At 47.9% G+C, this 13,759-nt stretch overlaps 1 protein-coding gene across 2 annotated transcripts in view; it reads left to right on the top strand.

The window, feature by feature from the left end:
- The first annotated feature begins 3,447 nt into the window (after positions 1 to 3,447).
- The window catches only part of TMEM209 (transmembrane protein 209), a 36,207-nt gene continuing 25,895 nt past the window's right edge, over positions 3,448 to 13,759 (top strand). For both annotated transcript variants that reach the window (XM_008049589.2, XM_008049590.2), the window contains exons 1-5: positions 3,448 to 3,596; positions 3,714 to 3,772; positions 5,923 to 6,054; positions 6,752 to 6,993; positions 9,162 to 9,363. In XM_008049589.2, coding sequence (XP_008047780.1) covers positions 3,460 to 3,596; positions 3,714 to 3,772; positions 5,923 to 6,054; positions 6,752 to 6,993; positions 9,162 to 9,363 — 772 coding nt within the window. In that variant the 5' untranslated portion in view covers positions 3,448 to 3,459. The remainder of the gene's footprint in view (positions 3,597 to 3,713; positions 3,773 to 5,922; positions 6,055 to 6,751; positions 6,994 to 9,161; positions 9,364 to 13,759) is intronic.

Here is a 13,759-nt window from a genome sequence, read left to right as displayed (position 1 = left end):
CCCCATCAAAAAAAAAAAAAAAAAATACGGCCCCACAAAATCTTTTTTTTTTTGAGTTGGAGCCTCACCCTGTCATCCAGGTTGGAGTGCAGTGGCATACTCATGGCCACTGCAGCCTCAACCTACTGGGCTAAGCGATCCTTCTGCCTCAGCCTTCTAGGTAGCTGGAACTACAGGTGCACGCCACCATGCCTGGCTAATTTTTTGATTTATTGTAGAGACAAGGTCTTGACAAGTTGCCCAGGCTGATCGCAAACCCTGGGCTGGGCTCAGGCAATTCTCTCACCTCAGCCTTCCAAAGTGCTAGAAGTACAGGCTTGAGCCACCATGCCAAGCCACAAGATCTTTTAACATCGTGTAGTTTTTAGTGCTGATTTTCCCCTTCCATTTTTGAAGTTCACAATCATGCCATTGTTTTCTGGCAGCATGTAAATTTGTGAGCAGCTGTTTTTTCTTTTTTTTTTGAAAGCAGGATTTATTGAGAGGACAGAAAAGCTCCCACAGTGGGAGGGGACCCCAGGAGGGTTAACCTTTTTTTTTTTTGAGTCAGAGTCTCACTCTGTCACCTAGGCTGAGTCTCTGTCGCCCTGGCTGGAGTGCAATAGCATGCTCATGGCCACCGCGGCCTTGACCTGCTGGGCTCAGGTAATTCTTGTGCCTCAGCCTTTCAAGTAGCTGGAACTACAGGTGCGGGCCACCATGTCCAGCTAATTTTTTGATTTATTATACAGATGAGGTCTGACCATGTTGCCCAGGTTGGTCTCAAGCCCGAGCTCAGGCAATCCTCTTGCCTCCGCCTCCCAAAGTGCTGGGATGATAGGCGTGAGCCACCGTGCCCAGTTGTGCAGCAGGTTTCCATGATGAAGCCACGGAGAGCAAAATTCCAACAGACATTTCTGAGAGCATCTTGAGAACTCACGGAGAATTGCGACCACGTCCACCGAACCTGATACTGGTAGTTTCACATGTTAAACAAGGTCAAATTTCCCACCGGTTATACATTGTTCTCATTTTTCTAAACTTTAGAATAGAAAATATTTTTAAAGAAGTCTTATGATTGTACACACTAGTTATATTACATCATTTGTGTGGTCCAAGGCGATTCCTCTTTCCTCCAAGCGGCCCAGGGAAGCCAAAAGGCTGGACACCCCTGCCCCAAACCATGAGCAACTTGGACAGAACAAGCCGGGTGCGCTTGGGGCTGCTGGACCCTACTCCACAGCTAGCTAAGAGTCAGCACGGGGTCAGGAAGGACTCTTGGCATCCTTGTCTGTGTGTGTGTTTGCGTGCGGGTCTCACTCTGTCGCCCAGGCTGGAGTGCGGTGGCCAGATCACGGTTCACCGCAGCCTCGACTATCGGGGTTCAGGCCATCCTCCCGCCTCGGCCTCCCAAAGTACTGGGCGGACACTGACATTGGAGCCCAGGGGAGACAGCCGCTTGGTCACTGCTGGCGGTGTCTGGACACACGGTCACGCTCCCCGGGTCCTGCCATTGGCCACCGCGCTGCTTACAGCCGTGAGTCTGTCGACGCCCTAAGGACGCTAAGATTATATCAACATATACAAAGTCCAGCTTGTCGCGGAGATTACTTTTATGGCGGGTTCATAACCTGGTCTGCGTCCTGCGGCACGGCGCTCTGCCCCCACTTCCCACTTTGCCGTTCTCCCGGTCCCCTCCTACAGCAGGGGCCTTGACGAGGAGAGCGGTTTCCCTGGAAATGCGCCCAGGCACGTCGCTCCGCCCCTTTCCCTCTCGCGAGAACAAACGCCCCGCTTTTTCCGGTAACTGTCGGCCCGCCCACCGGCCTCCCGCGCCCCGGCGCTGGCTTCGTGCACGCGCGGCTGGCAGCTGCCGAGTCCGCGGCTTCCGGTCGGAGAACACGGTGCGTGGTGGGGTCCTGCTAGTGCTTCCTGTCCGGCGTCCACGCGGGCCCCGGTGCCCCGCGCGTTCCGGCCAGCCAGGGGCTCGGCCACGGGGGTGACGTGGTCGGGCGCCCTCCCGCCCGTGGTGGAGGGGAGGCCCGGGGAGTCGGCGGGGAGGGGGGCGGCCCGGGCGCGACGTCCGATGGCCGCACGCTGTCCCCTGGCCTGCGGCGTCGGCCTGCACGTGAGCGGGAACGGTGCACACCTTCTCATGTTCCTCTGGCTGCCGTGGGTGGCCAGTCCACGCAGCCTCGACCTCATGGGCTCGGGTCAGCCCCCGCCCCGGACTCCTAGTAACGAAATGCAGACACGCCCGGCTCATTTTTCGATATTTTTTGTTGTTGAGGCGAGGTCACACTATGTTGCTCAGGCAGGCCTCGAACTCCTGGGCTCAAGCGATCCTCCCGCCTCGGCCACCACCCCCAAAGCGCTGGCTTGACAGGCGTAAGCCACCACGCCGGCCTACAACTTTTTTGTTTTTTTTTAAATCGAGTCTCACTCTGTCACCCAGGCTGGAGTGCAGTGGCAGGCTCACGGTCACTGCAGCCTTGACCCCTTGGGCTTAAGCCATCCTTCCGCCTCAGCCTCCCGAGTAGCTGGAACCACAGGCGTGTGCCACCACGCCTGGCTCATTTTTCTGATTTATTGTAGAGAAGATGCCCAGGCTGGTCTCGAACCCGTGCTCTTAGGCAGTCCTCTCGCCTCTGTCTCCCAGACAATAGCCACCATACCTGGTTCCACCTTATATATTTTTTAATTTTTTGGAGTCTCACTCTTTTGCCCAGGCTGGAGTGCAGTGGCACACTCATGTTTACCACAGCCTCAACCTGCTGGGCTCAGGTGATCCTTATGCCTCTGCTGTCCAAGTAGCTGAAACTACAGGCATGTGCCACGTGCCCAGCTAATTTTTTGATTTATTGTAGAAACAGGATCTTGCCAACTTGCCCAGGCTAGTCTCAAACCCCAGGACTCAGGCAGTCCTATCACCCTGGCCTCCCAAAGTGTTGGGATTATAGGCATGAGCCACTGCTACCAGCCTAACTCCTTATTTTTTCAGCACACAAAACTGAGATCCCAGGTGGACAGCAGAGGAGTGCAGAGCTGTTTAGGGTAGTAGGTAGTAATGGTTTTTGCTTGAAGCCATAGGAGAAGGGTCTATATGATTTATAGCAAATGGAAACCTGGACTTGGTGTTTTGAGATTCCACGTGTAAACCTCGGCCTAGTCCTTGTGGCATACTCCAGAGACAAAACATGGAGTGTTTGCAGACATAATCACCAACTCTTAAAGTACAAATCAGACACTTACTGGAAGTGTTCAAATGTTCCCTGGAATAACCACCTGCTTCTCTGTTGGTTACACTGAGAAGGCGTAATTCAGGGTTCCCCCTTCACATACTCATGTTAAGTGGAAAAGGCTTTTGTAAGACACTTTAAAGATGAAGGACAGTGTGCGACTCACCTTTATAGGGGACCCAAGAGTTGATTTCTAAGAGAATTTCTTTTGGTTAATTCTGTGCTTTCTGTTTTTTAATAGATGCAGGAGGAGCTGACACCGGGCGTGTCCCTTATTGACAGAACCATCAAGATGAGAAAAGAAACAGAGGCTAGAAAAGTGGTATTAGCCTGGGGACTCCTCAATGTATCTGTGGCTGGAATGATATATACCGAAATGTAAGTCCATCAGCCCCAAAGTGGAAACTTGGGAAGTCAATGGGCGACTCCACAGGTTTTTGTGTTTTGATGTTTGGTGTTTTGATATTAATGAAAGCCTGTCTGACTTTTTTTCAGGACTGGAAAATTGATTAGCTCCTATTATAATGTGACATACTGGCCCCTCTGGTATATTGGTAAGTTATTAGTTTTCACTGTAATTTAGACTTATTGACAGTGAATAACTGCCTTTGGCTTTAATTCAGTTTAGTGTTCATTTCTTCTGTCAGCAAATACTTGACTGCGTAGTATGTTCTGAAAACTGGGACAGGAACAAGGTAAAACTTGGCCATTATGGAAGGAGCATTCTAATAGAGGAGACAGTCAGATTAATAAGCAATTTCAGGTCATTATGAGATCTGTCAAGAGCCTAAATGCGGGGGTAGTACGACTTGTATTTGCTACTCTCCCTAGGTGCCCACCCACGTCTCTGTCCTTTCATCTTTCACTGCCAGGCTTCTGCTCCACTGAGGCGCCTTCCTCAGTTTCCACATCCCTTCACCTCCTCTGTCTGTTCTTCTGTAGTCCCTGGATATAAAGAGGGTAGGGAATGTCACCATGTCTGCACGTTGCTCTGAAGTCTGTCCTAGAGAACTGGACAGGTGATAGAAGAGCACGGGACTTGGAATCCATGGGCCTGAATTAGAATCATGGCTTCACGGACTAGTTGTGTGCTCTTGTTAAAGCCGAGCGCAGCGGCTCATGCCTGTCATCCTAGTACTTTGAGAAGCCGAGGTGGAAGGATCATTTGAGCCCAGGAGTTCAAGACCAGCATGGACAAGATAGCAAGACCTCATCTTTACCAAAAAAAAAAAAAAAACTAGCCAGGCAAGGTGGCTCACACCTGTAGTCCCAGCTACTCAGGAGGCTGAGGCGGCAGGATTGCCTGAACCAGCAGTTGGAGGCTGTGGTGAGCCATGATCCTGCCACTGCACTCCAGCCTGCATGACAGGGAGACCCTGACTACAAATACACACAAACATACATACATACAATTTTTAAAAAGTCACTTGATTCTTATCTGTCAGTAGGCGTAAAAGAATAGTCACTGCTTTGACTGTTGGTTTATTTTTATTTATTTTGGGTTGGAGTCTCACTCTGTCACCCAGGCTGGAGTGCAGTGGCATGCTCACAGCCACGATAGCCTCAACCTAATGGGCTCAGGTGATTCTTTCACTTCCAACTTCCAAGTAACTGGAACTACAGGCACATGCCGTCATGCCCAGCTAATTTTTTTTTTTTTTTTTTTTGAGTTGAAGTCTTACTCTGTCGCCCAGACTGGAGTGCAGTGGCTGCTCCCGGCCACCGCAGCCCCTACCTGCTGGGCTCCGGCGATCCTTCCGCCTCAGCCTTCTGAGTAGCTGGAATTACAGGCATGCGCTACCACGCCCGGCTGATATTTTGATTTATTGTAGAGATGAGGTCTTGCTGCCCAGGCGGGTCTCGAACCCGCGGGCTCAGGCAATCCACTCACCTCAGCCTCCCAAAGGCACGGGATTACAGGCTGAGCCACCGAGCCCGGCTCTGGCTAATTTTTTGATTTGTTGCAGAGATGAGGTCTCACCAAGTTTCCCAGGCTGGTCTTGAACCCATGGGCCCAGGAAGTCCTCTCACCTCAGCCCTTCAAAAGTGCTGGGATTATAGGCATGAGCCAATGCACCAGGCCCAGTTTATATATATATATATTGTGGGTTTTTTTTGAGTTGGAGTCTCACTCTGTCACCCAGACTGGAGTGCAGTGGCCGCTCCCGGCCACCGCAGCCTCGACCTGCTGGGCTCCAGCAATCCTTCCACCTCAGCTTTCCAAGTAGCCGGAATTACAGACATGTGCTACCACTCCCGGCTGATTTTTTGATTTATTGTAGAGATGAGGTCTCGCTGCCCAGGCGGGTCTTGAACCTACGGGTTCAGGCAACCCACTCACCTCAGCCTGGCTCAGTTTATATTTTTAATGGTGAAAGTATTTATTGTAGAGATGAAGTCTTGCCTGGTTGCCCAGGTGAGTCTCCAACCCGTGGGCTCTTCCAATCCTCTCTCCTCTGCCTCCCAAAATGCTGGAATTACAGGCGTGAGCCACCATGCCCAGTTAGATGAGTTACATTTTGAAACTCACTAGTAATTGCCCTGCACATAATAGACATTCTTTAAATGGTATCTTTCACGGGGAATCAGCAGGAAGTTTTCCACTTTGTTGGTAATTAGCTAAAGTCTGGAGGTTCCTGTGCACTCCTCCATGGATGGCCCTGCTCTCCCCCACTTTTTACAACACTAAATCATTCTCTTGCAGAGCTCGCCCTTGCTTCGCTCTTCAGCCTCAACGCATTGTTTGATTTTTGGAGATATTTCAAATACACTGTGGCACCCACAAGTCTGGTCGTTAGTCCTGGACAGCAAACACTTTTAGGGCTGAAAACAGCTGGTAAGTTTTCTCTCTCTTGCAGAGGTGAGGGAAAGATTGCAGTGAATCTTTCTCAATTTACTTTTCCCTCTCTGTGAACTCAGAGCTGAAGGGGACTTGTGAGGCCATCGGGTTCAGCTGTGTGAAGCGGGCCTACTGTAAATTGTCTTAAGACCAGCGATTGGTCGGGCTCAGTGACTCAGCCTGTAATCCCAGCACTTTGGGAGGCTGAGGCGAGTGCCTGAGCCCACAGGTTTGAGACCAGCCCAGACGACTTGGCGAGACCTCGTCTCTACAGTAAATAAAAAAATTCGCTGAATATGGTAGCATGCACCTGTAGTTCTGGCTACTTGGAAGGCTGAGGTGGAAGGATAGCTGGAGCCCAGCAGGTCAATGCTGAGGTGGCTAATGAGTGTGCCACTGAACTCCAGCCTGGGTGACAGAGTGACACTTCAACTAAAAAAAAAAGACCAACTGTTGCCATTCCTTCATGGAAATGTGTTCCACTGTTCAGTTACAATTCAAATTAAAGGACCAACTCTTGTTGAATTGAAGCTAATTTCTTATTTCTAACTCTGGAAATGGAATACCACTAATTCTGTCTTTTGATAATAATATTTTATGTAATTTAACAGGTCACTGTTACTTTTAGTTCCTTGGGTATGTTTTCATAGCCATTTGTTCATATGTGCATACTCATATTTTTTTTTCCTTCTAGTTGTACAAACCACTCCGCCCCACGATCTGGCAGCAACCCGCGTCCCTCCCTCTCCACCTTCCCCTTCCATTCAGGGTCAGAGTGTTCTAAGTTACAGCCCATCTCGCTCGCCTAGTGCCAGTCCCAAGTTTACCACCAGCTGCATGGCTGGATACAGTCCTCAGCTACAAGGTCTGTCCTCAGGTGGGAGTGGGTCTTACAGCACCGGAGTGACCTACTCACCCATCAGTGGTTACAATAAGGTAATGACTCTTTTCTCTTGGCCAGTCACATTATTTTAGAATTGGGAGGTACGTTGACAATTATCTAGCGAGTCAGAACTTCTCATTTTATCCATGAGCAAACCAGGGAAGAGTGGGTGACTGACTTGCCCAAATCACCCATTTAAGAACCAAGAATAGAGGCCAGGCGTGGTGACTCAAGCCTATAATCCCAGCACTTTGGGAGATCAAGGTGAGAGGATTGCCTGAGCCACTGCCCTCCAACCTGGGTGACAGAGTGAGACTCCTACTCTGGGGGGGGTGGAGGGGGTGGGGGGAGAACCAAGAATAGGCTAGGTGTGGTGACTCATGCCTGTAATCCTAGCACTTTGGAAGGCTGAGGTGGGAGGATTGGCTGAGCCCAGGAGCTCAAGACCAGCCTGAGCAAAATACCAACACCTTGTCTCTACAAAAAAATCAAAAAAAGTAACCAGAAGTGGTGATGTGCACCTGTGTTCCCAACTACTCTGGAGGCAGAGGCAGAAGGATCACCTGAGCCCAGGAGGTCAAGGCTGTGGTGAGCTGTGACTGCCACTGCACTCCAGCCTGGGCAACATCGTGAGACTCTGACTCAAAAAAAAAAAAAAAAAAAAAAGACAAGATCTCACTCTATTGCCCAGGCTGGAGTGCAGTGTCACCATGTTAGCTCACTGCAGCTCACACAAGTTACTTTTTTTTTTTTTAATCAACTTACATTTTAGAGCGGTTTTAGGTTCTACGAGGGAGGTACAGAGATCTCACATGTATCTGAACTGACACATGCATAACCTCCCTGTTACCAATGGACCCCTCTGAGTAGCACATTTGTTACAGATTTTGAACCTACATTGACACATCAGTGTTACCCAAAGTCCGCAGGATCCCCTCTGGGTGTTGCCCATTCTGTGGGTTTGGATGAATGTGAGAGTACATGTGTCTTATCATTTTAGTAATCTATAGCATGAAGAAAATCTCTCCTGCTCCGCTTACTCCCTTCCCTTTTTCTTCACATTTCTGGCAACGATCTTTTTGTGGCCTCCAGAGTTTTGCCTTTTCCAGGATATTATATACTTGGTATCATACCCTTGTAGCTTTTCAGGTTGACTTCTTTCACTTAACAGTTTGCATTTGCCCGGCACAGTGGCTCATGTACTCCTCCTCCTTGCAGTACTTTGGGAGGCTGAGGCAAGAGGATTACTTGAGCCCACGGGTTCGAGACCAGCCTGGGCATCTTGGTGAGACCTTGTCTTTACTATAAATCAAAAAATTAGCTGAGTGTGGTTGTGTACACCTGCGGTTCTATCTCCTTGGATGGATCACCTGAGCCCAACAAATTGATGCTGCAGTAGCCATGAGCATGCCACGGCACTCAAGCCTGGGCAACAGAGTGAGATTCCTACTCAAAAAGACAAAGAGAGTATGCATTTAAATTTTCTCTGTGTCTTTTCGTAACTTGATAGCACATTTTTTTTTTTAATTATTATTTTGAGTCAGAGTCTCTGTCACCCAGGCTGCAGTACAGTGGCATGCTCAAGCAGCCTTGACCTGTTGGGCTCTGGCCTTCCAAATAGCTGGAATTACAGATGCACGCCACCACACCCAGCTAGTTTTGTCTTGTGATTTATTGTAGAGATGAGGTCTCACCAAGTTGCCCAGGCTGATCTCGAACCCCCAGGCTCAGGTAATCCTCTCTCCTCGGCCTCCCAAAGTGCTAGGATTATAACTGAGCCACCGCCCCCAGCTGGTAGCGCATTTCTTTTTAGCTCAGAATATTATTCCATTGCCTAAATGTGCCAGTTGATTTACCCATTCGCCTGGTGAAGGACATCTTGGTTGCTTTCAAGTTTGGCAAGTATAAATATCCACATGCAAGTTTTTGTGTGGACACATGCTTTGGGTACAGACCCAGGAGTGCAGTTGCTGGATTACATGGTAAGAGAATGTCTAGTGTTGCAGGAAATTGCCAGGCTGTCTTTCAGAGTGGCCATATCATTTGGCATTCCCACCGGCAAAGAATAAGAGGCTATGTTGTTCCACAGCCTCGCCATCATTTGGTGTCGTCGGTGTTCTGGATTTGGCCATCCTACGGGGTGTGTTACTTTGTAGATCAAAAACCAAAGCAAAACTAACTTTTCAAGAAAAGTAAAACCCTGTTCTTTTCTTCTGCATAGCTGGCGAGCTTCAGTCCCTCTCCCTCCTCACCCTACCCCACCACCGTTGGCCCTGTGGAGAGCAGCAGCTTGAGGGCTCGTTACCGTTCCTCACCCACCGTCTACAACTCACCCACGGACAAAGAAGACTACATGACCGACCTGCGGACCCTGGACACTTTTCTCAGAAGCGAAGAAGAGAAACAGCATAGAGTAAAGCTGGGTACATGATCATTTTATTTATTTACATAATCCTTAACCTGTTCTTTTCGTTATTTTGATAACCTGTACATAAAATTTCAAGTTTCAGCCAGGCGTAGTAGCTCACACCTGTAATCCCAGCACTTTAGGAGGCCGAGGTGAAAGGATTGCCTGAGCCTAGAGGTTGGAAACCAGCCTGGGCAACTTGGCGAGACCTCGTCTCTATAATAAATCAAAATATTAGCTAGGCGTGGTAGCATGCACCTGTAGTTCCAGCTACTTGGAAGGGTGAGGCAGAAGGATTGCCTGAGCCCAGCAGGTCGAGGCTGTGGTGGCTGTGAGCATGCCAGTGCACTCCAGCCTGGTTGACAGAGGGAGCCTCCAACTCAAAAAAAAAAAAAAAAAAAGATTCCAGCTACTTAGAAGACTGAGGCAGAAGGATCAGATTGCCTGAGCCCAACAGGTCAGGGCTGTGGTGGCCATGAGCTTGCCACTGCACTCTAGCCTGGGCAAGAGAGTGAGAGTCCGACTCAAAAAAAAAATCTTTATTTTACTAATTTTTATCTTCTTAATCTCCCAGTGATTAATAAAGTATATCAGAAAGTCTCACTGAGCTCGGTGCAGTGGCTCACGCCTATAATTCCAGCACTTTGGGAGGCTCAGGCAAGAGGATCACTTGAGCCCAGGAGCTCGAGGTCAGCCTAGGCAACATAGTGAGATCTCATCTCTAGAAAATAATAAAAAAATTACCTGGGCACGGTGGCACATGCCTGTACTCAAAGCTACTTGGAAGACTGAGGCAGAAGGATCACCTGAGCCCATGAAGTCATGGTTGCTGTGAACTGTGATTGTGCCACTGCACTCCATCCTGGGCGACAGTGAGAAAGAGACTCAAAAAAAAAAAAAAAAAAAAAGATCTCACTGATTGTCTCCCATTAAATATTTACTTAAAATGCTGTTAGATTTGCTAAATGTACATATGAGATTATGTTAAGTGTATGTAAATTCAGAATTGCTAATATTATTCTGATGGAATTCTGCCTTTGATCTATATCTGAGGCTTTTTGACTTCAGGTTTGTTTTGTCTGACAGTAACACATCTGCGCTAATTTTCTTTTGTTAGTATTTGGCTGTTATATCTGTCTGTTCCTATGCTTTTAATTCTTCTGTGCCCATAGGTTTTAGGTAATTAAATATTGTATACAGATTAATTCATAAATAATAAGTGTTTTTTGGGAGGTTCTCTCCAACTATGTAAATGTCCTGTTCCTGATCAAACCTTGACTTATTGGGCTTAACATCCTTTCTTTTTTTCTTTTTCTTTTTTTTTAATTTTAATTTTTTTTTCTTTTTTTTTGAGTTGTAGTCTCACTCTGTTGCCCAGGCTGGAGTGCAGTGGCATGCTCACAGCCATTGCAGTCTCAACCAGCTGGGCTCAGGTGATCCTTCTGCCTCAGCCGTCCAAGTAGCTGGGACTACAGACACGCACCTCCATGCCTAGCTGATTTTTTAATTTATTTAATTTTATTTATTTATTTATTTATTTTTGAGTTGGAGTCTCACTCTGTCACCCAGACTGGAGTGCAGTGGCCGCTTCCGACCACTGCAGCCTTGACCTGCTGGGCTCCGGCGATCCTTCCGCCTCAACCTTCCTAGTAGCTGGAACTACAGGCGAGCGCTATCAGCCCAGCTAATTTTTTGATTTATTGTAGAGATGAGGTCTCGCTGCCCAGGCGGGTCTCGAACCTGTGGGCTCAGGCAATCTTCTCACTTGGGCTCCCAAAGTGCTAGGATTATAGGCGTGAGCTACCACACTCAGTCAGTTTTATTTTTTTTAAAGAATGTGGGGAGCCGGGCTCGGTGGCTCAGCCTGTGATCAGTGGATTGCCTGAGCCTGTGGATTGCCGGGAGCGGCCACTGCGCTCCAGTCTGGGCGACAGAGTGAGACTCCAACTCAAAAAAAAAAAAAGAATGTGGGGTACAATTCAGGATTAAGTATACGAGTAGTCATTGTATAGTAAAGTTTGGGCCCTGGTTGCTTTTAGTGGAGAATGATATTTGGAAAATTGTGTCTGGGCACCGGACATGCTATTGTTGCGGAGGCATCGCTACAGTAGATCCTCAGCATATAGCTGGGAAATCTGTGTGCATGTGGATATACACACATGGAGATGACGGGCACACACATCTGTGTGCGTTTCTCCATCTATAGACACAAGAAGCCACGAGTCCATCATGGCACCTCCAATTCCAGTCTAGCTGGACAGGGCATATTCTTTCTCCCTTTTCACGTGCATAACTCCCTTCTCCAGTAGTGAGAAACCGGACCCTCATTCTTTCTGTCTGTGTCTGTCTGTCTCTCTCTCTCTCTCTCTCACACACACACACACACACACACACACACACTCTCTCTCTCTCTCTCACACTCACACACACACATTCACACTCACACACACTTGCTGAACCACCAGAATGGAAGTTTCAGGCACCATGCCATTTTATTCCTAAATATTTCACACACATCTCCTGGGAACAAGATACTTTCCTTTATAACTGCAATATGATTATCATAATTAAGATACTACAGACTGGGTGTAGTAGCTCCAGTCTGTAATTGCAGCACTCTGAGAGGCTGAGGCGGGAGGATTGCTTTAGGCCAGGAGTTTGAGACCAGCCTAAGCAACATAGTAAGACCTCGTCTTTACAAAAAATTAAAAACTAGCCAGACGTGGTGGCGCACACCTGTAGTCCAGCAACTCTCAGGAGATTGAGAGGGATCGCTTGAGCCCAGGAGGTTGAGGCTGTGGTGAGCTGTGAAGCTGTGATTGTGCTACTGCACTCCGGTCTGGATGACAAAGTGAGACCCTGACTAAAAACAATAAAAAAAGATAATCACATTCTAATTTCCCAGTTGACTCCAGCATGATCCATGTACCTCCGTTTTTGTTTTCACTGATGCTGGATCCAGTCAGGGACCATAATGCATTTAGTTGTCATGCCTCTTTTGTCTTAAATCTAGAATATTTGAGTGGTGTTTTTGTTTTATCTTTTATGACATTTCATTTTGAAGAGATCAGGCTGTTGTTTTGCAAATTCTCATGTGTCTGATCATTTTCTTACTAGATTCAGGTTAAATGTCATTTTCTGGCAAGAACACACTTTACGTGGTGGCGTGTCCCTTCAGTGTGTCATATCAGAACCTGCACGATCCTGTTTTACCCCCTTTGTTTTCTTTGTTGTTGTGTTTGAGTTGGAGTCTCACTGTCACCCAGGCTGGAGTGCAGTGTCACACTCACAACCACCGCAGCCTCGACTGCTGGTCTCAGGTGATCCTTCCGCCTCAGCCTTCCAAGTAACTGGAGCAACAAGCGCACCACCACGCCTGGCCAATTTTTTGATTTATTGTAGAGACGAGGTCTCGCCACATTGCCTGGGCTGCTCTTGAATCCTCTCACCTCTGCTTCCCAAAGTGCTGGGATTACAGGTGTGAACTACTGCGCCCGGCCCTGTTTTGTCCTTTTGTTGGTTACCTGTAGTTGGAGCCCTTGGTTGGGGGATGACAACTGGCTTTCTCCGCAGTAGCTCCCTGGCAGCCTTTGACCTAGTGATCTTCGCTGCTGTGGGTGACCATCCACTGCAGGAGTGAACTCAGTGGTGACCACAGTTACTCGTATCTTCCTCCATTCGAATGTTGGCATTCCTCACTAAGGATGAGTGTTCAGTTTCACCTCCCTCTGGTTTGTTTCAGTCACTTTGGACTCATGATCAGCTTTTGAGCACTTTCCAAACTGCTATTTAACGGGTTCATTGAGTATTTACATTCCAGTCACTTACTTTTATCTTCTCGATTGATTTGGTTCTTTTCAAATATGTTTGATTTTTGTAGAGTGTCTTTTGTTCTTATGCTTTTGACTCCTTTTTCTTTCTTTTTTTGAGTTGGAGTCTCACTCTGTCGCCCAGGTTGGAGTACAGTGGCACGCTCATGGCCACCGCAGCCTCGACCTGCTGGGCTCAGGTGATCCTTCTGTCTCAGCCTTCCAGGTAGCTAGAATTTCAGGCCCATGCCACCATGCCCAGCTAGACTCCTTTTTCTATCTCAGTCACTTAAACACCTTTCTTTTTTTTCTTTTTTTAATATCAAAGAGCATATAATCAATTGAAAGAGAAGATAGAGAAGAAGACACATAATTAAGAAGTACAAATGTGGTAATACAAAATAACAGCTGACTTTTTTTAGGCAAAAAACCTGAAAAGACATTTCACAAGTGAAGGTATTCATATGTACAAAAAAAAAAAGCTGGGCTTGGTGGCTCAGCCTATAAATCCCGTGCCTTTGGGAGGCTGAGGTGAGTGGATTGCCTGAGCCTGCGGGTTCAAGACCCGCCTGGGCAGCGAGACCTCATCTCTGCAATAAATCA

Source organism: Carlito syrichta, unplaced genomic scaffold, assembly GCF_000164805.1.
Source record: "Carlito syrichta isolate Samal-C Ts95f unplaced genomic scaffold, Tarsius_syrichta-2.0.1 Scaffold135806, whole genome shotgun sequence".
Taxonomy (NCBI): domain Eukaryota; kingdom Metazoa; phylum Chordata; class Mammalia; order Primates; family Tarsiidae; genus Carlito; species Carlito syrichta.
Note: the sequence above shows the minus strand (reverse complement) of the source record. Positions and strands in the feature narration are given on the sequence as shown.